The 26,841-nt window shown below is 46.4% G+C and overlaps 1 protein-coding gene across 2 annotated transcripts in view; it reads left to right on the top strand.

The window, feature by feature from the left end:
• Nucleotides 1-26,841, top strand: part of SNX7 (sorting nexin 7) — a 56,420-nt gene that overhangs the window by 19,178 nt on the left and 10,401 nt on the right. The window contains exons 3-8 of one of the 2 annotated variants that reach the window (XM_054564797.1): nt 482-592; nt 942-1,106; nt 2,899-3,097; nt 7,049-7,248; nt 10,128-10,214; nt 25,986-26,138. In XM_054564797.1, the coding sequence (XP_054420772.1) occupies nt 482-592; nt 942-1,106; nt 2,899-3,097; nt 7,049-7,248; nt 10,128-10,214; nt 25,986-26,138 (915 nt within the window). The remainder of the gene's footprint in view (nt 1-481; nt 593-941; nt 1,107-2,898; nt 3,098-7,048; nt 7,249-10,127; nt 10,215-25,985; nt 26,139-26,841) is intronic. The other variant, XM_054564798.1, reaches the window with a different exon arrangement.

Raw genomic sequence — 26,841 nt, 5'->3', positions numbered from 1 at the left:
GTGCAAATTCCAGGAAAACATTTTTTCTCAGTTATGTTCAGGTTCTTTTCCAATTGCAATAATAGAACTTTCCTCAAATTCTGAATTCTGATCATCTTGAGAAAAGACATATCTTTGAAACCTAAATTCAGAACACACTTTCTCGTTAGCAAGAAAGTCATGCCAAAGATGATCGTAGTTAAATCTTGTGGAAGGCAGATGGTAACTCTAAGACAGATTTTTCAGTTTGGATTTTAAATTTGAGTGTGATGTTTGCTTTCTTTCTGGAAATACTGGAAAGTTCGCTTTGTTTCATCTGCTACATGAATTGATGACTGCAAAAAATAAAAAAATAAAAAAGCCCAGCCTGACAAACACTGAATAATTAGAATTTGTTCATGTTTCTTAGAGACCCATTTATTTTAGAATGTCTAAAATAACAGCAGGCAAATGTCTTCCGTCTCACGTTGCATGTGGCGCTATTTTCTCCCGCTTCCGGCAGACGTCTCGTGGGGAATTTGACTCCAGTGAATTCGAAGTTAGGAGGCGGTATCAAGATTTCCTTTGGCTGAAAGGAAAACTGGAGGAAGCACACCCCACCCTGATTATTCCAGTAAGTTGACATTGTTTCTCGTAGAATAGCTGCTGTCTTATCTTGTGAATCGATGAAATGCCTACAACCCAATTTCAGACCTTGAAATTCCGTGTAATTCACTTATCTTGGAAGCATTTGTTTTTAAACTTTTCAATCTAAGTGCTTCTCAATCAAAGTACAGAATTTTTTTTTAACTATTGTAATGTTAAAATATTGTTTCTGGTTTTAGCATTGTGAATTTTTAGAATTATTTTTATGAGAAATGATCACAGGTGCAAATAGTCTTCTAAAATGGAAACTTGTAGAATTTCTTACGCTTCTTTGCCACCTGGTACTCAGGTACAGTTTTAATTTTTTTTTTCCTCAGCCATTGCCAGAAAAGTTCATAGTGAAGGGGATGGTGGAACGCTTTAACGATGACTTCATCGAGACGCGCCGGAAGGCATTGCATACGTTTTTGAACCGAATTGCTGATCATCCAACTTTAACATTTAATGAAGACTTCAAAGTTTTTCTTACTGCACAAGCTTGGGTAGAGAGTTTTGATTTACACTTATATAACCCTGCAGTTCCTATACGTATAGACAGTTGTACCCTTCCCTGTTTACCTATATAAGCCAGACAGCAGGGTCTTGGAATTAGGGAGCATTTTTGAAAAATGGGAGGAATACCTTCAGATTTAACCCTGTTGCCAAATCTACATAGAAATACTACGGAAATCTTGTACCTGTCTCACACACTGCTTACTCATATTTCCCTTGGCAGCTGATTTTTTAATTCATGTTGGCCAATACTGAACACATACAAATATATTTATTTCTTTTATTGACACTATTTTGAGTAGTAATGGATATTTCATTTAGGGCTTTCAAAGTTAGGATAAAAGTTATTATTAAATGGATGGATGGGTGGATGGATGGATGGAATGATAAATACCAAGGTAGATAATGCAATTTCTTAATTTCCCTTCAATTACTCATTTTTGGGGGGGAAGGAGGGAACTCTAATTTCTACTATAGAAACTGTATATGTTCCTCTTCTTTTTTATTTTCTCCTGTGAAGACATAATTCACCAAGAAAGATCCTGGATAGGACAGATAGTCAACATTAAACAATTACTGACCGATGTTGAGTTTACTCAATCTCCCCATCATTGCCAAAGTGATAGAAGCTAGAAAGTGGTTCATCTCCGTCTTGACAGATAGTCCTGCTCCTGCAAGCCTTTGGTGACTCGTGTGAGTTGAGTCTGTTGCCCAACTCCAGCCCCGGAGAAGCTGTGAGGAGCATTGTCTACAGTCGGCAGTGGCCCTAACAGTGTGGTCCATTCTGTCTCTGATGGTGGTCACTCCATCAAGGGACGGTCCAGCTCTCCTGGGTAGATGTGTCGCCTGCTCAGGCAGGCACCTGTCCTTTGCATGCAGAATGACACTGTTTGGAAATCTTCTCTGTGTTGCCAGCCTGTCACTGCCCCTCCTGGGTAAACTGTGACAGTTGGTCGCGTGTCTTATTAAAATCTTTCTCTGCAGACAGCCAGCCAGTGCAGGCGGTATACCAGTTGACCCGCCTCCGTGGGTTGAGGAGCTGTGGTCAGGGATAGTTTGTGTCTATTTACAAACTGGCCTGGTGACTTAACGAAGACAGCAGGTCAGCGCTTCACAGAGAAGCCTCTGGCGTTAGATGCCACGCAGTCCCAAGCCCTGTTCACACCTGTGGCTCTGCGACCATGAATAAGCCCCTTCACGGTCCCATGTCTCTGTTTTGTTCTGGAAAATGAGGGTAATAACAAAACCTACCTCATGATACTTTTGTGAGTTACGTATATAAAAATGAGAGAATTAGCCTGGAACGTATTAAACTCACAATACACGTTTGCTATTATTATAACTAAAGAGTTAATGAAGTTTACCTTTTTTTTTTTCAGGGAGCAGTTTAGACCCTGAGCAATCTTCTCCCAATCGTTTTTCCCATGAAGTCCCTCAATAAAATGCAGATTACATTTCCTCTCATCCTGTCTTCCTCAGGATCTCCCTAAGCATGATTCTCTCCATAAACCTTGTTCTTTTAAAGATCTGTGCCCTGGGGAAACATAGATGCATGGTTTGCTTTGAAAAGGAGTGTTATCGAAGGGACTGAGACGCCACGGAAGAGCTACATCCTCATAAAACTCATCTGCTTCAAACTAACGTGAAAAAAACGAAGATGTATATGAAGCACTTTCATTATCTTTATACTATTCTTCTAATGAGGTTTCTCTTCCTGTTGGATCTTGGAATGTTGTTGCTTGCTTGACCACGAATATTTCTTTTTCATTTGTTTGTTTTTAGGAACTGTCTTCTCACAAGAAGCAGGGGCCTGGGCTGCTCAGCAAGATGGGGCAGGCGGTCCGAGCGGCGGCTTTGTCCGTGCGCGGCGTGAAAAGCCGCCCCGAGGAGTTCATGGACATGAATGACTTCATTGAAGCATTCGGCCAGAAAATAAACTTGATAGACAAAATATCTCAGAGAATTTACAAGGAGGAAAGGGGTACGTGGGTCGCCGGTTCGGGACTTTGCAGTGGCTTCCTTTCTGACGCATCTTCACGTCCCCGCCTCCCTGCCCCAGGCCACTTCCAGACCCGGTGTCCATCCGTTCCTGAGCCTCTGCGCCAGGAAGGCTTGCCTGCCTGCCTGTCATTCCATTCCTGGGGACAGCGGTTTGTCCTGTGTTGTCCCCTCTCTGGCGGGTCCAAGAGAAGATGCTGATTTTTCCAGCCTGTTCAGTGTTTTACTGGTTGTTACGACCCAATGGCAACTTCATCCTCCTTCCATAAGGGGTCGTGTAGCTTTAAGTTGGAATTTCACTTTTGAAGTGTGGCTTATGCCCAGACAAACTGTACACATTTCTGACTCCTAAATGCTTTGGAAGGTAGTCACGGCCAGTCCGTACTTGCTTTCATCAGTCAGCAGCTTTTCGTGTTCCCGCTTATAAGTAATAACGGTGAAGTAAGCCCTGAGCTTAAGATTTGGGATGTAGTTGTATTAAGTTGGTCTAAATGTTCAACATGGACCATAGCTTAGAATCAGAGGAGTAAAGTTTCAGGAAGTGATTTTGGAAGGGACAAGTACTCTACATATTAGACCTGTCCAAGTTTGGCAGAGAGCTTTATATATAGGAAAAAAAGGTCTCTTATTTTTCTTTCACCATTTCCTTTTTTTAGTTTCCCTCTGTTGGTTGGTTTTTTTTAGTTTATAAGTTAAACTTTATGCCATGATTTTTCCTTAATTCCATGATGACTTCTGCTAATTTTCTAATTGCATTTACCTGTATTTAAAATAGATGGCTAAGTCAGAAACTATATTTCCTAATATACATTAGGAAATGAACTATTTAAAGTCCCTATTATTGACAGCTTGGTTTGTGTGTGTGTGTGTGTGTGTGTCTGTGTGTTTTACTGTTTGTGCCCCGCCCTCCCCCCCAATTAAACTGTAAGTTCAATCAGGACAAAAAGGGAAAAGTTTGTTATATTTCTAGTATCTAGTGTCTCACATGTAGAACGTGCTCAGTTAAAATCTGTTCAATGAGTGCCCGTCAGTTTTGGTGGCAGGAAAGTTCGCTGCATTGGGAACCGGCTGGCGGTTTCTCTACCTTCCTGAGTGTTGACGCTAATGAGTTCATTGTCGTGACTGAATATTCTCAGTCGGCCCTTGTCCTCACCGTGTGTCATTTTGTTGTTAAGCTCAAGAAGCTCGTTGTTTTAACTCAGTTCCGTGATTCCAATTCTGTTACGTAGATTCTCGGTGCCCCGTTAAGTGGAATAGCACTTTGGAGAGGCCCCTGGAAACGCGTGACACTTAGGAGGTTTATGAAATAGCCGTACGCTTTGTATTGGCTGGTGCAAGGGACGAGGTGAGGGCTCCTAGGGAGACGCCCCTGTTTGTGAAATGCGCAGAAGGCCGCCTGGGCTTGTGGCAGGCGTCCTGAGTCTGAGCTCTCCTTGTTCAGGGAGTGAAGGCCACGGGCCTGAACCTGAGGCATTTCTTCTCTCGAGAGAGTGCAGCCCACTCATCAGGGTGCCCTTCAGCATGAAGGGTGTTCTCCTTGGCTCCGGGAGCTGAGGTTGTAGAGGGCGCTGTGTTCATGTTCAAATCAGAGACTTTGGTGATCGCAACCAGTGCTCTCTTTTTTATTTAATTCAGCTGTTTCTTTGATTGTGTTTGTTTTGGGTTCCCCAGTTTATTTGGCAAGTTTGTGTTGACACCACGTTGTGCTGCTTGTCTGTGTGGAGAGTAGAGCAGGGATAAGGTGCTTGTGCTGAGCTCGCCTCCTAGTCGGGGAACAAACATATTAACAGACACACCATGGCGCAGCTCGCTAAATGTCTGCAAGCCCATGTGACTTGAGTGCTCTGTAAGCCCACTTTTGAATTTTACAGAAGCTCTATATTTATTTTATTACTGAAAAAGAAAGAAGGAACTCCTACCTTTTGCAAAAGCACAGATGGAACTGGAGAGTATTATGCTAAGTGAAGTAAGCCAGGCAGCGAAAGACAAATACTGTATGATCTCACCTATAAGAGGAACCTCATGAACAAGATAAGCTAATGAACAAAATAGAACCACAGGCATGGAAACAAGATGCAGACTGACAGCAGCCAGAGGGGAGGGAGGAGTAGGAAGGGGGATAATAGAGGAAAGAAGGGGCAGGGACTAGACAAAGAACATGTATGAATAACCCATGGACACAGACAACAGCTTGGCACTTGCCTGTGGGAGCAGGGGGTGGGATGGGCGAAGGAGGGCAACAGGGGGGAAATTGGGACCACTGGAGTAGAACAACAGTAAAAAAAATGAATTAAAAGAATAAATATTGAACAGATTAAATGACACATGCTGAGATATACACAAATTGAGAAAAGAAATAAAGGAGGATATTTTCTATTCTTAGGAATATTATTTTACTCTGGTCCTCCTTTAAAATACAGGATAGGCCTAGGTAAGGAGAGTGAGTTGGAAAGGGTCTAAGGTCACTAAACCTAATTAACTTCATTAGGTGACCACTAATATTTCCATTGTTTTACTTTAATATTTTTTCCATTTGCTTTCTTGTACAAATTTTTGAAGGTATAATAGTTTAATTTAGAGCAATATGACATTACAACTAACCCTAATGAGTAGCAGATGATTAAATATAGAGAATTTAGTTTTATTTATATGGTTATCAGACCACAAAAAAATGCTCACTTCTACATTTTCTACCATAAAAAAACTGTTGCTAAAAGTTGATAGTGTGAAAGCAAAAATGTAAAAATATTCAGATTTTAAAATGAAAGTCAAATTTTTGAATAAATGGCTTATCAAGCATTGAATAGTCCTTTTGTTATTCATTTATTCTTTCATTGATGTGAAAATATTTTTTGAACACATTATGTATCAGGCTTTGAGACTTTAAAAAAAAAAAAGAAGAAGATCCAGCCCATGTTTCAAGAAGCATATGGCCTAGGAGTATGTCAGTCCCGCAGTCACTGGAGAATGGGACCATAGAACGTAAAATTATAACAGGCTCCTACAGGACGGCAACATCAATAGGCTCATTGAGGACGAAGGGTCTACGAATCGAACAGGAGCAGGAGAGATTCGCTTAGACTGCGGTGTGAAGGACTGAAAGCAGCTTGTAGGACGATGGGACGGCTGAGGGTTACACGCAGAGTCTGAGCGAGCGGACGCCATGAGGGGTTCATACAGGAGCAAGGACTTTGGCTGCACTTAAACCCTCTTTGGGAGAGAATCTCGGGAGTTGCTTCTGGGGAGGCGCGGCGAGGACGGATCATAAAGAACTTTCTAATTCCTATAAAACGTCAGTGTTTATATACTGTGGCAAAAAGGCAAAGGGGGAGGCGAGGTCCAAGTCCTTTGAGGTAGTGTGGGTTAGAGACGCTGCAGAGAAAGGAGGTGAGGATAGACCGGCTGCTGGGTGGGTGGTAGACGGGCGGGCGGAGGGATGGACAGGCGGAGGGATGGACAGACAGGACGAGGACACATGGAACCTGGTGACTGTGCAGACGAAGACTTCTTGCTTGGCTCGCTGGGAGCGGCCCTGTTAGCGCAGGACATGCAATCGGGAGGAGGGGGCAGAAGACGAGTTTTGCTTTCAGGTCGTGTTGCTGTGAGACACGCAGGGGCAGTGTGTGTGTGTCGGGCGGAAGCCCACGCAGAAACGGCCATCGTCCAGTGTGTCCGCCAAGTCAGGGCGCTTTGGGGAATGAAAAGGGGCGCCGTTATGGCCTGTCCCTGGACAGCGGCCGTCGGCAGGCTCACCCGAGCCGACCAGCGTGGCCCGCCAAGTTGATGAAGGACGGTGCCCCATTTCCCGTGTCCGTGTGGAGGAACGTGTGCAAACTGGATGCGAAAACAAGCCCCGATCTTACCGCCGACCCGCAGGGGTGTTAAAATGTCTATAAACGGAAGAACTTATTCATTTACTTACTTATTTATTTAGAGTACTTGGATGAAATGAAGGAATACGCCCCAATTCATACTCTGTGGGCGGAGTCAGAAGACGGTCTGGCCGACACGCTGGGCGGCGTCGGCAGCTGCCTCGCCAGGTGCTGCTCGGCCACGGAGAGGCGCCTGTCGGGACTCTCGGAGACCCTGCTCCCGGTCGTCCACGAGTACGTGCTGTATAGTGAGACGCTGATGGTAAGAGCACCCGGCCGCGCTTGCACCCCGCCCCGACCCCCCCTCCCGTCCCCGCGACCGCGTTCTACCCCGCGCGAAGGCAGCGCCCGCCGCGCTCTTGCGCCGCTCTCTTCCCGGCCCTGCGGGGCCCTTCGCGTGCGGACAGTGAGTCTGTCCGCTGCCCGGACGAACGAACGGATGCGCGGCAGGGAGGGGGGTTGGGGGGGGACATCAGCAGCGACAACAGCAGTTTGTGAGGTTATGCATAGACTTGAAGCATCCTCCACCGAGGATTAGATAGGGAATAGGAGTCGTTTTTCCAGCCTTTTACAATTTTTAAAAATTGGCGGCACGTTCGGAAGTTCTCTCCAGGAGAGTTGCTTCCCCGCTGCCGGGTGGCGCCTTCCACCCAGCGTGTAGCCCCGGAGTGGCATTATGCAGAAAGCACTTGAGCAGGATCTCGATGTTTGTTCTGCCTTCTGGATGCTTCTAAAAAGAAATCCGTCCCATGAAAACGTTTTTCTCCCACTATTTGGAAAGGCTTTTCTCCCTCTTAGAGCCCCGTTTTGCGTTTAACCTCCTCAGGTCACGTGAAGGTCTCCAGGTGGGGGGATTCAGCGAGGCAGCCTGCAGAGCGGACGGGTTTCAGCCGCCCGGTGCTCGGCTCGCGGTGCCTGCTGCGCGCAGGCCTGGTGCCTGTCCCGGGGCTGCGGTGCGGGTCCAGGCGGCTGACATGCAGAGGGGGCCCACTTCTTCCGCTGCTTGTCAGAGCCCGTTTCCATGTACTCTTTTATTAAAAAAAAAAAAATTTAAATGTATTTATTTTTAGAGAGAGGGGAAGGGAGGGACAAAGGAGAGGGAAACATCCATGTGTGGTTGCTTCTGGCGCGTCCCCTACCGGACACCCGGCTGCAACCGAGGCCTGTGCCCTGACCGGGAATCGAACCAGTGACCCCTTGCTTTGCAAGCCGGCATTCAGTTCACTGAGCCACACCAGCCAGGTGTTTCCATATACTCTTGCTTTTGGGGGTTGGGGGGAGGTATTTTTTTAAATTTTGCTCCTGTCCTGGTAAGAAAAGCTGCCTTAGCCTTTCACCAGATCTGCCTCTTCCACGGTTATCATCTGATAAAGGTTTTCCTTTCACAGAGTCATTAAATATTTGGTGGCAATTTCAGGTTTCTGCTGTTACTTGCCTTTCTTGGGTCCTGCTGTGGGCAAACCCGTCTCCCTTCCCAAAGACCTTGAACATGTCCTTCTCGTCGCTCTCGGTTTCCTTGGCGATGTTCCATTGCTTTACTTCCTCATTGATCCCGGCTTTGTGTGACTGTTCCAAGAGATGCTTTGCCTCATTTGAAGTAGCATGTTCTGTGTTCTTTCTCCGTATTAGAGTGCTTTGCTCTTTATTATGTCAAGATGGAAATTAAGCAATTTAAATCATGTATCATTAAAGGTGTGGAAAGATTATAATAGCAACTAGAAAGAATTATTTTTTTAGGCCCTCATTTGATTGTATTATTTGTTAGACTCCTGGGCATAATCAGTAGCATTTATGTTGCCATCTGCTTCTGTTTTCTACTGGAAGGTTTCTGCAGTGTGAGCTCAAGTAATGAAAAGTATATGCCTAAACAAGATGATTACATTTGGGTACTTTTGACTAGTTTTATTCTGAAGCCGCCAACCTCTTACCTAAAATTCCTACCCCCATGAAGCAGAGTATGTTCTCGCTGTGGAAACAGCCCTGAAATAAACGGGACTAAATTGTCATGTGTCATTGGGAAGGGAAGGGGTCCCTGATATTCATGGCAATTAAACAGAGAAGTCAGTATGAAAGAATTTGTGATCATTAGTAGAATTCTGTAATGATCGCTTGAAAATGGGAGACATCTTCGTCGCTTTTGAATGTTTCGAGGGCGCCTCCGCGGGCGCAGCCCTCGGCTGCGTGGTCTTCACGGCGCGCTTCCCCCGCTGCCGCTCAGTTCTCACTCAGGCGCCGCAGAGCTGCCTCCTCCGGTCGCTCCTGACCTACTATTGTCTAGGTTCTTCGTGCTTCTGAAAACACCCCAGAGACCTGTGTCTCGTGAAGTCCCTTGCCTGGTATGTCTTTCCTTTAACTCTCCCTGGTGGAGTCATTTTTGTCCCTTAACCTGTTGCGGCCATTTGTGTCCACGAGGACAATTTCATGACCTGATGAACGCTGGACGCCCAGTGAAAGATGAGTTCAGACCACAGGAGTCCTCGTGTCCACGAAGCCCAGGCGGGATATCTGGGAAGGAAGGTGCTCACCAAGGGAAAGTCGCTGTGAAAGACTAGCAGGTGGGGCCAGAGTTACGGACGGATTCTGCACGCGGACGCTGCGCAGAGGCATGTGCCGTGGCACGGCTCCGTCCCTAGGGACCGCGGTCACCCGAGAGAACAGCACGGGGCTCCTGTCAGTCGGAGAAAAGGCCATGATTGCGCGCCCAAAGCTTGGCCGATTGATTCACACACGTATAGTTTAAGCTAAAATAAAATCTTCAGGTGCGAATGCGCAGTCCCGTGGTCTGGTTCCCTGCTGTCGTGGGCCGATGGGCCGTGGGCGGGAGTCAGGCCCAAGAGGCTCCGGCGTGCCCAGCGGTCGCGGGTTTACACCACAGCGCTGCTCACGGTGCTCCTGCTGGCCGGCTGCTTGGTTGGGCCTTTGTTCTTCCTGAAGGACAGTGTATAAAAGACTTATACCAGAAAGACGTGCATTGGGCAAACGGAAGGAGTTATGAAAAAATTTCCTCAATACTTGCTTTCAGTTTAGCCTTTAGAGAGTAAAGTAAATTTTTTCAAGTCCTGACGGCGGTTTATATCCTGAAATGGATATTTTTTTTTTGGTTAGGCAAAAATGATGAAATCCTTGTGTTTTAATCCAAAGGGTGTGATGAAAAGAAGGGACCAAATACAAGCAGAGCTGGACTCCAAAGTGGAAGCTTTGACTTATAAAAGGGGAGACACTGATCTGGTAAGTGTTGGAGTTTCTTGATATAATGTATAGAATTGGTGACTGAAACTTTTAGTAGGAACGTAGAGCCCCATTGACAGGCTTGCTTTGAAGCATTCAGCCAACGATACTAACATTTCTCTCCAAAATCTCTTACCCATGCAGCCCCCGGTGAGCCCGCAAGCTGGAACACGGTGCTTATCAGCCTTTCTGTCTTGTAGTGTCTTTTCCAATGAGCACACTATGCCGTTCATGTTTTTAAATTGGAGTGTTAGAAGAAGGTATAAAACGTACCTAGCATTGTTCTAGACGGCTAGTAAGTACTCAGTATGTAAATCCACTTACCTAGTTTTATATTTATATGAAATGTGTTGGTGTTCTTACGGACTTTTTTCTAGATATTGTAAAAACGTTTACAAAGGTGAAGGATCTTTGTTTTCAAGTTGAATCGCTTAAAATACCTTTTTATGGAAATTGTCAAAAAAATAAAAAAGAGGTCCAATAACATAATGAACTCATATACCTACCCCCGGGCTTCATTATTTCCCAATATTCACTCAGATTGTTTCATCTATCTTTGTTCTCACTTTCTCACTTTTTTTTCCTTGAAGTATTTTCAAAGGACACTCTTTTGTTCCAGATATTATAATTCCAGGCATGATATTATCACCCACAACATTTTAGTATCCTTTTTTTAATCTCAGAGTAATGCTATCAGATTGAAATGCATATTCTCATTTTAACATTGAGCCAGAGCCTTGGAGGGGGAGCGACGTGGCCACGTTTGTTCGGTTCCGAACGGAGGTGGGGCTGGAAGCGGTCACCTCGCTTGCCCACCTCAGACCTCGCTGCCCCTCAGAGAACAGGTTTACAGGGGAAAGAGGAGTCCTTCGGTTCCACTTCTGTTGAGTTCTCTATGTGAGAGACTTTCTTAATTTTTTTTTTCTAAATTCAAGGATGTAGATGAGTATCGAGTACACTTTTGGCAGGTGAGTAGGGGCATCCTAGAAACCCCTGCTAATCCGCAGTATCATAGCTCCCCCATCCCAGCTGCTTCATCGTCTCTCTTGCTTCAGTCATGTTCTAACCCAGGACGCGACGCCCTCACTGGTTTGCTTTATGTTGCCCGCCTGCCGTTCCCTCCTTGTCTGTAATCGAGGCGCCTTATGGGCAGGAGACTCTTACTTGCGTCCTGAAGCTCACAGCCCCCAGAACAGGGCCCGGACCCAGGCAGCCCCTCTGTAAACAGGTCGGGAGGGAATGAATGAAAACCGCAGCGACCGAAAATCGTTTTTATGGTCCATAAAAACGTTAAAGGCTTGAAGCAAAAGTCTCTACAAACTCAGACTCTGTGCAGAACACTGAGACTCCCCTGAAACGTGATAGTGAACTATCTTCCTCTTTCTGGACAATGTGCATTTTTCAAACTCCAGTTCGTGCCCCGGAGCAGGGTGTGAGTGGAGCGTGGGGAAGCATTCAAGGGGGTGTGCGTGCGTGTGTGCGTGTGTGCGCGTGTGTGTAACTTTTTAATTTTATTAGAAGAGTCCATTAGAAGGAACAAAAATGGGGGACACTTGTACAGAAATTGTAATTGTTTCTTTGGAACTGTAGATATTTTTATTTGTGAAATAATTTTTAAAGATATTGCAATGAGTGATTAGTTGAAATTTTGCCCTTGACCAAATACTAGAAAAAGTTAAATATTTTTTAAGTTTCAGGAGACTAGTAAAATGACTTAAAAAAACCAAGCATCTGTTCACAACAGCTTAGATTCACATTTTAAGTGGAAAAGAAGAGTAGTTGGGATTATTCCAACTGCAAAAACACTAGAAGAAATAGCTCGGGCCCAAATATGGCCCGGCTTTCCCAGCTCAACTAAAAAAGCACATTTTTTTTTTCCATTTGACTTGCAAATATTTTGTCTTTTGCTCTGTAAAAGCTTCCTTGATATCTCATTATAACCTAATGATCCATCTGTATTTCTGATTCCGTTCTTGTGTATGCCAGGTCCACTGTAAAGAATTTTTTTACCAAGGTCTCTGCTATGTGGTAGGAGTGGAGAAATTTGAAACTTCAGTTGTGTGCATTATATTCTATAAGATACTTTTTAATTAATGAACGTTTGAAACAGACATCACACGTATTTCTGTTACCCATCAAAACGGGTCCTTCCTGAAATGTATAGGGACTAATCGAATGCTTGGCGAATGGCACCTCTTACACTTTCTAACAGTTTATGTGTTTACAGAGCTCACTTCAAAATCCCTACGTGTTATGATGGTATCTTTGGGAGAAACCTTCATCAGGAACCCGCCGCGATTGGTCACAGAACGACCGAAGGGAAGTGGCTTAGAAAGCTGCAGGCGAGGGTCACCATGGAAACGCACCCTTGTGAGGTCCTTCTAAGGAGCCCTCCTCTGCGGTCACCATGGCGACCCTGGCGGAGAACTGGATATAGCAATCCAGCCTGGTTGTTTACCATGGCAACGCAAGCGAGGCCGCTTTGGAGACAACCCCGGGGCCATTTCTGTGGAGCGCTGCTGGGGTGGCCTTCAGAGGCGCCGCCCCAGTCACCCCTGGGTGCGAGGCCACCCACAAACCCAGCAAAGCAGCTCATAATGGAAAAGGTCGTTGAAAGGAAGGGCAAGGACCGGGGGGTTCTAATGACCGGGCAGAGATACGGCAGTGATGGGACCTTCCGGAGGTCACACTGCACGCGTCGGGTGATCTCTGTGGGGCTTCCTGGCATGCACGTGCAAGGCGACAGTCTCTAGCGGGCCTGTGACTTTGGACAGGCTGCACACCGGCAGGGGTGGCATTATGGTTAGTTTTTCCCATCACTCAGACATGCTCACAAAAAATTATGTATTTTTCTGCAGACCAAAATAATGTTTGCAAGTGAATTTCTTCATTTGTTGCCTGGACAGCTGCAGAGTAACTGCTGCTCAGGGTTTGCGGTTTGTAGCTGTTATCTCACAATAATAAAATTAATGGCTTCAAAATAACCTAAACTCAGCAGAAACTTCCAGAATACTCATGCGAGGCAGCTTCGCTGTTCATTTACAGTTCGGTCACTTAGGCTTTGGAACGAGATCGATGTAGGATCAAATCCCAGCTCGTGTGCTTATTAACGCTGTGACCTGGGACACGTTTCTTAGCTTCTTTTAGTCTTGTTTTACCACGTAAAATTTGGGGGAATTATTGGAGCCTGTCTAGTGGGCTTATTTAAAGATGAAATAATACAATGCAAGAAAATTATTTGGATGAGAGTAAGCACTCAGAAGTCATTAGCTGCTTTTTTATTTTTTAATTTTTGGAGAGAGGGGAAGGAGGGAGAAAGAGAGGCAGAGAAACATCAATGTGAGAGAGAAACATCGATCAGTTTTCTCTCGTACATGCCCTAACTGGGAACCAGACCTGCAACCCGGGCATGTGCCTCGACCAGGAATCGAACCAGCGACCTTTTGCTCTGTGGGACGACGGCCCACCCACTGGAGCCGCACTGGTCAGGGCAGCTGCTGTTGTTTTAATGTCCGAGATGGATCCTGTAAAGTGACTCAGGAGTTGCTCCTGGAAGAGCAAAGAAGACACTTTCATGTTGGTGGATGTGACGGAAGTAGGGACGTTTCCAGCAGCATCCTGGCCTGAGGAGAGCAGGGGGTGGGGAGGTGGGGGATGTGCTGTGAGGGTGGCTGCTGTCTGGGGGGCAGGGGGACCCAGGGGAAGCCTGCGCTGAAGAGGCAGGTGTCCTGGAGTAGCCAGAGGCCATGAACTTCTGAGGGATGTAGGTGGGAGGTCAACTCTGTAGCTTGAGGGGCAGCCAGCATTTCAAGCTGTTGGTGACTCAACCTTTCTGGCCAGCAAGACGGGCAGGCAACAGCTCGATAAACAACTATAGCTTAAAAGAAGAAAATCAGAGATACGCAATTTCATGTCATGATAAGATGATATTTCGGGGAGGGGTGCTCAACAGAAACCTTTGAGCCCATGCCAGTGCCCACCACGGGAGAGACACAGTGCCAAGCACTGGGGGACAGGCGGTCTGCATTCTCGCGGATGGAGACAACACGATAATTTAGCTGACGAGATACTGCCATTCGGGGATACACGCGGGGAGGAGAGTGCTGGGGAGCAGTGCCGTTTAAAACGAGGGTCAGGGAAGGTCTTCCCATCCTGGGATTAAGTCAAACCCGGAAGAGGTGAGGTTTGAACCACCGGGACAAAGCGTGCCCGGCCGGAAAGGCCTGCCCGGTTCAGGACACTCCAGGGGCCCGGTGCTGCTGGAGCAGGACGAACAGAAGGAAGAGCTGTGGGAAGTGAGGTCGGACAGGTACCCAGGGCTCAGATCACACGGGGTCTTCCAGCCGCAGGATATGGTCTCAGGGAGACAGAACATGTGGCCAGAGGAGTACACAGTTAAAATAAAACGGCCACGGAGCGTGGGGAGGACAAGGGCGACGTGTGCGTGGTGTGCGCGTGGACGCGAGAACGCCAGCGCTGGGGCCGGCGGCGCGGGGCCAGGAGGCGTCCGGGGCAGAGCTCGGGTTCTGAGTGTACTTGGAAGGAGGAGCTGTGTGCGGTTTGGCAGATTGTGGATCGGGACGGAGCAGGGACGGGTCTGAGACGCTAAGGGGGTTTGGGGCTGGGCAGCGGGGAGGCGAAGAGTCGCGTTCATGGAGATGGGGAAGACCTTGCAAAGAACAGGTTCGGGAGACATCAGATTTGGACACAGACGTTGAGGTGCCTGTCAGGTTCCCAGTGGACCTGTTGAGCAGGGAGTTACAGGTAAAAATCTATGTACAAACCCAGAGGATGGGGGCGTGGGGATCCACGGGGAGACATGTATCTGGTAGTTGTTAGCAGACAGACAGTATGGTGAGCAATGAGATTTGTCGAGGTCACTAAAGGATGAGAAAAAAAGCGGTCCCCTGACCGACCCTTGGCCTACTTCAACATGCAGAATCAGAGAAGGGGGTCTGCTGAGAAGGAAGGGGGATTCACAGCGCTTCAGCTGTTCGGAGGTCACTGGGCCGACGCGATGAACATTTTCATAGGGTCATTCAGCTTTCCCAAGCACGTCTCCATTTATGAGGCATTTATAAAAACAGCGCGATGCTCAATGACGAAGATTAAGTGTAGGTGACAAAATATTTCAGGAGAAATGGCCCATTGTCTCATGGGTCCCAAAGAAGAAGGTGTCCAGACTGTTCAGTCAAAGTCGGAGACTTTCTGACGGTGGAGCTAAAGGTGTCACAGGAACTGGGGGAACGCGTGGGTTTTGCAGTTTCCTTCTGAGTTTCCAGAGTCAGAGCTTCTGTCTGAAAATGCTTATTCACTTCACCACTTAACTGTAAGATAAATAAGGTTCATCTGTGGTGCCAAATAATGCTGCATATCCATTTTATTTTTATTTTTCATTTTTGAATGGGTGATTTATAGTTTTCCACTCAAAGCAGCATTCAGATATAAATGAATATGAATACATTTGACATTTAGCAATATGTGCACAGAATCTGAGAGTTGGATCTGTAAGTAATGCCATCGCTGTTTAGCAGGGTATTTCTGTGAGCAAAAAATAAATTTGCATTTTCATAAGATCATTATAGTCTGAATTTGCATATAGCCACATTCAGTCGATACAAACAGACACCAAATTTATTCAGGCCGGTCCTTGCTCTGTGTGAATAGCTATTTTTGAACCAGCATTTTACTCTTATCTTCAAATAATGGTTATTAATCTTCAAATGCTCTTGATAGTACACTAAGTGCTTCACAGAGCAACACTGCCTTCTCTCTGAGCTTTAAAGAAGTGATAATATTGATGTAGCTTTTGCGTGTGTGTTTGGGGAGGGGACGAGGTTGTCTCTGCCTTTTCTCAGATATGTCTGTCTTACCTTTCTCTCCTGACCTGTGTACAAAGGTATTTCTTTATGTCTTACTTCCTAGGACCTGTCTGTATGTGTGCAGGTGGGCATCTGTGTGTGACACAAAAACACACCCACACAGCAGTGGATGAAGGACACCCCCCCGTGGGAGAAGGCGGGAGGAGGAGGGGTTGTTGCCACGCAGATTTCTTTCCATCGCTCTGTCCTAGGAGGCCTCAGCAGGCTTCTCCTACATCTCTCTGGCCAGAGCTGTGAAAATCCATGGGCCGACCAGCTCCCTGGAGCGGGCACGTGGCCACCAGAGCTGACTCGAGCCAGCGGCTGCGCACCCTGTCACAAACACCTGACGAAAGCCGGGGCTCCTCCAGGTCGTGAGAAGGACCGCGGGGAATGGATTCCGGGTCCACAACTTAAAAATATGCGCCACACATACTTAGTGCAGCAGCAGGTCGGAGCGTGGATGCACGCGGTGGGGAACTGGGGCTGGTGACGCGTGAGGCCGTGGACAGGAAGGGCCTCCCAGGGCGAAGGCCCAGGCAGCCCTGGACGGAACTCTTGTCCCCCTGCCCCTTCCCGGGCAGGCCCCTCGCTCAGGACGTCATAGTTGGGGTGGGAGGAAAGATTCCCATGTGCGCCCATTTCTATCAGCTTTTGAAGGAAAATCATCAAAGCTCAAGTCAACAGCAACGAAAGCTTGCACGCCCTGTGAGCGTGAGTCTGCTGAGCCTGGGACATCTGTTGGGAACCTGACCAGGTCACTCGTCCCCTCTGCCCTGGATTTGCAGCCCCTGGCCCACCCATGCAGAGAGGCCTTTGAAAGGCATTCGCTGTGAGGTCTTAAACCCAGTCGCGGAGTCACGTGTGACTTCAGCCACCACACTGTGGGTACGCCTTTGTCACGGCGGACAAGGTGCCTCCATTGTCTTGCTTAGCCAGCTCAGCTCTGAAAGCCGGGGCAGTATCTTTCCTGGGGCATTGTCAAATCAGCACGTGAAACTCGTAGCCCTGCCTAACCAGGCTTAGATTATAAATATTTTTATAAACAATATTAGAGGGACGTTTTTTGCAGGATATATCGACCATTTCACTCTTCCAGATCAAAGTTGGGGAAGTGGTATCTGTCATCCTGTTTGCTAGACCTTCACGCTCTGTTAAAAAAAAAAAAACACATGAAAACAGTCAGCTTGAGATTAACAGTGACCACTTGCCCTGGATACTTTAACATGCAAAGTGGTGTTGGGATCCCGTAGAATAACTTTAACTAAACTGCAGCTGGCGTCGCACCATCGCTCTGTAAGGCGGGACTTGGTAAGGCGAACCGCGGGCCGCTTTGTCCCGAGTGTCCATGGCGGGGATTGCATCGTGCCTCTCCTTCACGAGGCCTCTGGAGAAAAGTTTCACTCACGTCTCAGCAATAGGACCTCGTTTCCCTGCGGCGTGAGCTTTCGCCGGCCCATCACACCTCGGGTTTTGTACCTGGAGCTGCCCGTGCTTCCCGCGGCTCTGCACCAAGACCGCCCGGCCGCAGGCCATGCTGACCCGCCTCTCTCTGCCTGGGGTGTCCGGGTGTGTCCCCCTCCCCCCGGCTTTCCCCTGCGTGCGCCCTGTTCTTATTCTCCCTGTGCACTAGTGTCTCTCTACTTAATCCCTCTGGACTCGTATTTACAGTATAAGTGTGGAAGCCATTTAATCAAGAGGGGACAAGGAAGAAACAAATGAATAAATAAGAACTAGAAGTAAAGCTCTCCAGATTATGTCAAAGACGTGCGCAGTTTTTACGACATAGTTGTGACCCCAAAATGTGTTTTCAGTGATATGCCTTTTGGAATCTGCCAACCCCTGCATGTCTGTTGGGAACACAAACTTGAATTGACTCGTGTTAACTGTTAGCATCCAGCAAATCCGTCAGGAGACAGTTGAGGGTGAGGTGAAAAAATTGTGCCCCTTGCAAAGTTTCCCCCGGCGCGTTGGGCTTAGCGAAGTGATTGCGTCTCAGGGTTCACTGATCTGGAAGGAGATCACACCGGCGAGCAGTCTGGGTGACTACGGCCTGTGGCCCATGGCGGGCAGGCGGGCGGGCGTGTGGGGACAGACAATGGGACACTGTCGTGGAACGTGGCCGCGATTCCCGCCGAGTATAAGCCCTATGTCTTTCTCCAGCAACAGTTTCTCCCCCTGTGTTACCTGCTGCAGAAAAAAGAATGGGGTGAGTAACAATGCCAGTCGTTTCATGCCAGGACGGACTAACTGGCCGTCTGGTGCCCTTGGGTGGGTGTCGGGGGGCGGCAGTGGCTTGCGGAGCTCTGCCTGCCATAGACACGATCGTTGCAGACGCTGTCCCAGGTAGGAACTCAACACACATTCATGTCCTTTTAATTTAAGCTTTCTGTTAGTAAGAAATGTGTCCCGAGGGCCTGTCTCACATCTCCCTCCCCAGGCCGTGCCTCAGTAAATATTTGATTAGACTCCAAGCAAAAACACACAGGGAGTCTGAGGCGCGGGCGGGCTTTGATTCACTGTTACTTAACTTGTGACCTTAATCAGACGTTAATTATTTTTCATCCATGAACATGCAGAAATAATGCTTACTTTGAAGAAACATATTTTGAAGATGAATTAATGCGTATGAATTAGAGCTTGTGTCAGTAAAAATTTTGTTAAGAGGGAAAAAAGTACAAAAGAATAATATGTTAGAGATTATATAATGGTATCACAAAACATATTTAAAATCTGAATCCTCTAAATAGTTCTTCTAGAAACAAAAAATGTATTTCCACAAAGAGCAGAACCATAGTTTTCCGCTTGCATGGTGCCCTACCTCTAAATTAAGTGCATTTTGATTCAGTCTAGTTCTAGGCTTTAGAGAGGAAGCTTTTTGGGGGAGGGGGAGTCTCATCACAGGTCAGAGAGCCTGGGTCCCAAGAAGTTACAAAGTCACTTAACCCTCAGTCAGCCTTCCTTTCCTTTGTTAGTAAAATGAGAAAAATAATAGTTACCTGATGGCTGTAGATTGAGGATTTAATGAGATGATAATGTGAGATGCTGTTTGGTTAAATCATGACTGAATATAATTAAAATATTTTATGACAGAAAATCGTATAGCCCATGAAGCTCTGGAACATAAATAAGTTCCTATTTTGGCTTTGAAATAATTTCTAACCTTAGTACAACCTAATGATAATACAGCATTTTTTCTAAGCTTAGATTATGGTCTTTAGATATAAATACAGGATATTATCATATCTAATTGGTTAAAAGACCTTGAATTTGTTTTATTTTTAAGGAGATACGTTTTTCTTTCTGAAAGGGTTAATACTAACAGGATTTATGGAAGCACTTACAAAGAAATGAATCCTGTTTGGTCAAATGTGTGTCTCTGTTGTGCGGAGGACTCAAAGGAGAGCAGGTCCTAAAATGGGACTGCTTAAATAATTGACTTCCTGTTGCCTCCAGGGTTACAGGAAATTGTGATTATTCTTTCTTTGAGGGATGTTAATGGCGTTGGAGGTGCTGATTTGACAGGCGATGTGTCACCGACGTTTGTGGCATTTTATGACTCAATTTGTCATTTTTAGAAAGTGCATTGTATTTAACTGCACAAAGTTCCCTTTCGATAACAAAATCTACTGTGGGTTTCAGGGGGAGGGGCTTCTACTTCTCAAGAAAAGTGTGCATTGTGAAGTATATAACAAAGGTCCTACTTAGCAATCACATGTATGCCTGAGCAGCGTTGTATAATCAAGCATCTCATTTCTTCAGACACATCTTACCTCTCTCGCAAATCACAAAATAACATAATTTTCTTGTTAAGAGCTCTTATCTCTCCCCTGCAATTTAATTAATGCTTGTTAAGAAGAGGTAGCTGTCAGATTAGAATTGAATTCTTGAGTTTTCTATTGTCTTCTGATGGAGTGGCAATCTAAATCTTTTTATTTAGGTATATTATTTTCAAGAACTTTTCGAAATGATAATTTCCCAGCTTTTCTGATTATGAGGAGAAATTTTTAGCATTTGAATAAATAGATTGAACGGTTGATTTTATTCCATAAAAGGGAATAATAGAGAAGCCATCTAACAAAGAACACAATGAAGATTTTTTTAAGTAAGAATAGCTATTGTCCTCAAACTGTATTGTTCTGCTCAAAAAATTTGGTGATATGTGCCTTTAGGGTTAGGTACAGGCAGTAGGGAAAAAAGCCTAGATTCATTCCTAACATTTTACTTTTCTAAAGTTATTCATTCATTCCACCGACATGTATCAAATTCCCATTTAGAGTAAGCACTGAGGATGTGTGGCAAGCCATGGACCTCTCTCCCCTCACAGTAAAGCTTACCTTCCAACAGGAAAGTGCATAGATAAAGAACTAAAATAATTGCTAGTTCTAATGAATGTTGAGGAGATGAACAGTGGAGTGAAATAGAAACTAGCAAAAACAACCTATTTTGCACAGAAATACTGTTCTCAGGAGGGTTATCTGAGGAACTGGTATTTAAGCTGGAATTAAAAGAGAATTAGCCTGAAGATTAAAGTAGAATAGTTTTTTTCAGATACCTAGCCATGTATTTGTCTTCTTTGATACCTCTTAATAAAGTTTCAAAATGTATTTTTCAAAAAAGGTCTACATCTTTTGATAAATGTATTCCTATCTTCTTTTCTGTTTTTATTTATCATAAATTATATATTTGGGAATTTTAATTTTCTAGCTCTTATTTTTGGCCAGAGTATAGAAATGTAATTTACTTTAGCATATTAATCTTATATCTAATAATCTTCTAAATTATTTTTAATTTTAATAATTTGTAGACTCTTTGGGATTATCTCAAAAATCCTGTGATGGATGCATAATGATAGTTTTGTCTCATTTATTCAATCACTGGACTTTCCATTTCTTATTGAGCTGGCTAAAAGATGCATTCTAGTGTAATTTGCAATGGGACATCCCTGTATTATTCCAAGTTCTAAAGTCAATGCTTTCAGGATTTTTTCCATTAGTAATAATGGTGCTCGCCATAGTATGTTTATGTATTTTTACATAGATCTATTTAATCAGATTCAGGCAGTTCTTATCTACTTCTGTGTGATAAGAGGCAGAGGCATAAGTGGATGTTGGATTTCACTGAATGGTTTTCCATATCTACTAATATAATTGTATGATTTTCTCCATTATGTACTTAACGGGGTGATTCACATGGAGGTTTTTTTCGTTTTAACCAACCGTGGATCCCTGGGGTAGAATCAACGTGGCCCCGGCTGGATTTGGCTTGCTCAGTTTTCCAGGACTTTTGTATCTGTGTTTCCGGATAAAAATGAATCATCATCAGTCAGGCGGTACGCAGCCAGCATCCGCAGATTTGTCAATCACACCTCAAAAAGCCGGGGGAAATAATTTGTAAGTACCGTTGCTCATACCAGAAATGTCAGCTCTTGGATCAAGGCCATGCTAGCCCCGGGTGCCTCTGCACCCTGGACTGATCTGGGTGATTGCCAGGAGCTGGGCTGGAGGAAGACGCTCCCTGTGATGCACTGGAGCACAGACCCTCTTCGCTGTTGAGCCGCGGGACCCCGTCCCGTGGGAGAGCCTCTGAGTGTCGCTGCTGCCCACGGGCTCCCCTGCCGAACTTGTAAGCAGGCGCAGTCCCGGGGTGGCGAGGACCCTCTTGGGGATCAGTGGGGAAGGCGAGGCCATGACACAGGCGGCGGAAGGCGTCCTTTCTTCGAGAGAGAAGGGAGTCCCCGCCGGACGGCTGTGTTGCAGGGAGAGAGGACAGGGACTGAAAAAGTGGTCTGTGTTCTCCTACTGTCGGGCAGCTGCTGCTGCTGCAGCAGAAGTAGACTGTGGGGAAGCTGTGGTCTCCGTCTGCCATTTTTATAAATGAGACTTGGACAAAACCCGTGGGGATCATGGCAGAGGTCGCCCCCGGCATTGCCGTGGCAAGGGCTTCTAGCCGGCGGGCGGGCGGGTTTGCTTCTGACGCGTATTCTCAGGGTGTGTGTAGAGCCAACATTTTTACCAGAAACGAGTACTTTCTTGGAAGTAGGGAAGCTGGAACCTGCACCCCAGCAGGAGGAGGGAGCCACCCCGTCAGGGGCTGACGTGGGCTCACATTTTAAAGTTCTCCTATGAATGTATTTAGGTTTGTGTTCATTTAAAAATATTTTATATGCTGTCTGCAAAGCGTCCTTAAGAAGATGGCGTGTTTAGTCCCGCTTTGGGCAGTCCAGACCGTCCCGGGGTGTTCAGGGGGACGCAGGATCCCAGGCTGAGAAACACATGGCCCGGTCTCACCGCGACACGGTCTCAGTGTGGAGCGGGCTTCCTGATGGTAAGATTTGCTTCTGCCAAATCAGTGTGAAAACTTGGACGAGGTCCTGGAATGCTGGCTCGGCTGGTTGGAGCATCGTCCCCTACCAGGCATCCAACCTTTTGGCGTCTCTGGGACACACTGGACAGAGAAGAGTTGTCTTGGGCCGCACGTTAAATACATGGCGACACGTAATCACAAAAAGATCTCATAATGTTTTAGGTAAATTTACAATTTTGTGCTGGGCCTCATACAGCCCCTAGGCTGTGGGTTGGACACCGCTGAGACCCCAAAAGGTTGTGGGTTTGATCCCTGGTCAGGGCACATATGGGAGGCAACAGATTGATGTTTCTCTCTTACATCGATGTTTCTCTCTCTCCGTTCCTCTGTCTCTAAGATCAGTAAACATATCCTCAAGTGAGGATTTTACAACAACTAAAAGAGAAAAGAAGTAAAATATGTCACAGAGTGGGATGGTGCTTGGCACATAGTAAGTGCTCAACAAACAGTCATGGAATGAACTAATATATCTTCTGAAAACTGATCCCTAATCTCTGAGATGTAAGAAAAACTAAAGCCTAAGAGAACGTTTGGAATATTGTGGTTTTTGGAAAAAACCTGGACAGCTGGACAAGTGTTTTAATTACTAGGACATATACCCGTAAAGTACCTTTGGAGTGTTGGGAATAATTTTATCATTCCATAAATGTCAAGATACTGATATTGCTTAGATTACAGTGGAAAAATTTACCAACATGACGTGGCAACCCACTTCCTTAAACTGGAGGTATTTTCTGGACCATTTGGCTCTGTCTCCCCCGACTCGGAAACAGACATGACCGAGCGGCATTGCATGGACTTTCTAGCCTGGCCGTATAGTCCAGTCCAGCCACCAAGTCCTGAGGGAAGTGTTGGGGAGCTTGCTGAGCTACTAAAGATGCGTCTCCTTGTTTCTGTGTGCCTGGTCCTCCTCTTTCACGCAAGTCCCCAGTAGGGATTCCTTGACATAGGACAGGTGAGTGAGCAGGCATTTCACCTGTCCCATGCCAGGGCATCGACAAGGCCCTATCAGTAATCCTTTCATAACCTCTCTAGAGTGTCCCTCCAACGTAACCTGGGCTAACAATGCCTCACACGCATTATTCAAAACAATTCTATGGAGTAGATTCTTTTCCTTTCTCCTCATCTTACAGATGAGGAAACTTCGCCCTTGGAGAAACTGACCTTGTCTAAGGTCACGCTGTTGGTAGGGGAGTTCGGAGCCAGGCTCTAAGGCCACTGACCTAGAAGGGAGTGTGACGATGAACTTTTTAAAGAGGAGGGGCCAAAAACAACTTATTAATACCATGGACAACAGACACTTCATAGGAGCGAGTCTAACGACTTTCAAAGGAGCCACATCACTACTTTTTTTTTTTTTTTTTTTGTCCTGGAAGGGATCCTAGGGCAACTGAAGCATGAAAACACCAAATTAAAAACCTGGATAATAAATCGAGGGCTCGCTCACCCCCCGTCGGTAGTAGCCTCCCAGCCACTGGACCACTTTCATTTTTCCCGCCATTAGGATACAGACCACGGTCCTCTTTGCGTGGCAGCCTTGGGGTTTGCTTTGTCTTCGCATAGTTGAGACCTCACAGATTGCAGAGTGCGAGAGGTCAGAGCTGAATCAGTTCGGCCTTGAGAGCCGCCCCCGCCCCGCCCCGCCCTGCAGGCTGGGCTCTGCTCCGTCAGTGTGGAGGGAGGACCTGCCCCTGCGCAGGCAGAGGGGACGGAACCTCTGTCCTGCCCCGACAGCCACGTGATCTCTTTCTGTCCTTCCTCTGGGCAGGCGGCGTCCCAGCTTGTGAGAGTGCTGTGCTAATACCACCAGATTCGCAGCATTATTATGCTGATGAAATGAAATAATGTCAGGCTTCCGAGGTGGCCATTGCTCCAGCTGCTGTTGCTGGGACCATTGTAGGGACCCACCTTCGGACAGGGACACTTGTTTGCCTGAGCGCTCCGTATTAATGGTTTTCATTTAATGGTGGGGCTAATTTCTAACTCTATGTAATAACTGAGGCCAAAACGACCCATTAGCCTTGCTCTTAAATATACATCTTTTTTTCACTCGCTTACAACCTCTTATTCCTTACTCTAGTATTACATTTTACTGGGGAATAAAAAAGGTTGCTTGCTTCTCCTGTTTCCACCAACAGAGGCCCTAAGAGCCTCCTGTGTTTGTGAAAAGAGTTACGAGAGCTTTGATCCTTTTCAGCAGCCTTTTCCTTGCTATTTTCCGGTGAAGACCATGAGCTGAGCTCCCCTTTGGAGTGACCGACGGCTGCTGTGTGGTCGGAGGGGCGCCTTTGGACGGCCAGGCTTCTGTGCTGTCTTCCGCTCCCACTTGGGTTAACTTCTGCTGACAGCAGATGTTCAGAGGCTGGACGGCACCCTCTGAAAGCACAGCTCCTGTCCCAAGGAATGTGCAGACATTGGAGTCAACTAAAGGGAAGGACATCTAATAATATGCTTTTCTATATTGTTAGGAAAGGTAGAGTTCTGTGTGCTGATGATCAGAGCTTCCTAGCACTGAAATCCTGGGGAGCCAGTTCAGTGTGGGGGGAAATGCCTCATGTCTTCTCTGCCAACTAAGATAATGATGAAGTGATAAAAGCAAGCAAAAGTACTCAGGGATAACCACACAAACGGCAAGAATTGGCCATAGATACTTAAAGCACATGCATCGTTTTCCACACTGGTGAGAAGAGGTTAAGAAATAGCACTAGAAGTTGACACAAGACCCAGACCCTGGCAGAGGGATGGCTTATTTCCAGAGACCAAACTACTGGGGCAGATGGGGAGTCAGCTTCAGTTTTATCATGATGATGGTGGTGGTGGTGGTGAAGGAGGCAGAGGCGACCGCGGTGGTTTTGGCGGCGGTGGTTTTGGCGGCGGTGGTGGAGCTATAACAAAAGGTAACATTGAGGAGGCATCGTCAGGCACTGCGCAAATCAACTCATGTTCATTAGATCATGCAATTTTATAAAAATTCCTGTGCGATAGTTACCTTTGTATAAGCACTCATTTTATATGAGGACACTAGGGCTTCAACAGGGAGTCCTACCCAATGTCCCTTAGCTCGTAAAAGCCAGAGGTGGGACTTAAACTGGGGATGGTCTAACACGCGACTTGTCTTAAACCCGACGAGCGCCGATCAGCCTACCCACCTGTGTTCTGTCCTAGAAAAACACGTACTAAATATACGCTGAACGTGTGAGTAAATGTAAGTGGGTGCGAAATATGTATAAGTATATAAGCATTTATATAAATATAAATATGCCAAATACCAAACAATACACTGACGGCTTACGTTTCAGAGGTTGGCGGGTGAGGTGAGCGCAGGAGGAAGCGTCCCACTGAGCCTGCCGTAGGGGCGTGGGGCAGCTGTCGGACGCCTGGAGGTAGAACCCGCCTCCGTTGCCCACTGTCTTGCGTGAAATTGGACAGGCGGATGGATGGGTCCCTTTGCCCTCAGGTTGGACGACACCATCTCTAGGGAAGTCATAACACACCAAAGGCCAGAATCTATAGATCAATTTCTCTCTCTTTGTGTCTGATTCAGCTTACAGAGGAGATCGGAAAACTTGAAGACAAGATGGAATGCGCTAACAACGCGCTGAAAGCGGACTGGGAAAGATGGGGACAAAACATGCGAAATGACATCAAGTCTGCGTTTTCAGACATGGCCGAGCAGAACGTCCGGTATTACGAACAGGTGATTAGTGATTTGGGTGTTGCCTCATCTAAAACGTTATCTCCTCTCCCACTTTCTGTCTGTCCTATGTTGGGAGAGCATTAAGGAAACAGGTGTCACATTCGAGAGCTCCTGGTGGCTCGATGCCATGGTCTTGCGGGGCAGCAGAGTGACGCTGACCCCGCCCACTGACACAAGGGTGGGGGTGACTGATTTCTTTCTCCTTCCACACAAGCCGCCAGGGCCTCGGGGCACCGAGTTCCACGTGCCACCCTGGGTCTAGCTTGTTTTCCCCTCCGTTTCTTGTCCTGGAGGGATCTGAATTCCTTACAAGTGCTTATTAAGGCTTCCTAGTGCTTCTCCTGCCTCCCTTCCTTCTCTCCCTTTCTTAGACGCTGAAGGGCTCGCAAAGTGAGGACAGACACAGCGGTCACGCTGAGCAGCAGTCCGTCCAGGGACCGTCCCCTCTGTGCCACGGTCCGCCCAGCCTCGTCTTCCGTGGCCGCTCTAGGAACGGTTCCCCAGAGCAGTTACTGTTTTAAATGAATTTTATACTATTGCTTTCTTCATGCAGCGTACTCTAAGCATTCTCTTAGAGGGTGTGTGTTGAACATGCATTTTTAACCTTATCCCTGGCTGAATTAATGAACGTATGAAACCGATATGCTTTATAGTCTATAGCGCTTGTCAGTTTAAAGGTGCTATAAACTAAAATACTGTATAT

Source organism: Pteronotus mesoamericanus, unplaced genomic scaffold (genome assembly GCF_021234165.1).
Source record: "Pteronotus mesoamericanus isolate MK-2021 breed Mesoamerican mustached bat unplaced genomic scaffold, CSHL_Meso_final scaffold_99, whole genome shotgun sequence".
Lineage (NCBI taxonomy): Eukaryota > Metazoa > Chordata > Mammalia > Chiroptera > Mormoopidae > Pteronotus > Pteronotus mesoamericanus.
The sequence above is the reverse complement of the archived record's forward strand: the minus strand, read 5'-3'. Positions and strand labels throughout refer to the sequence as shown.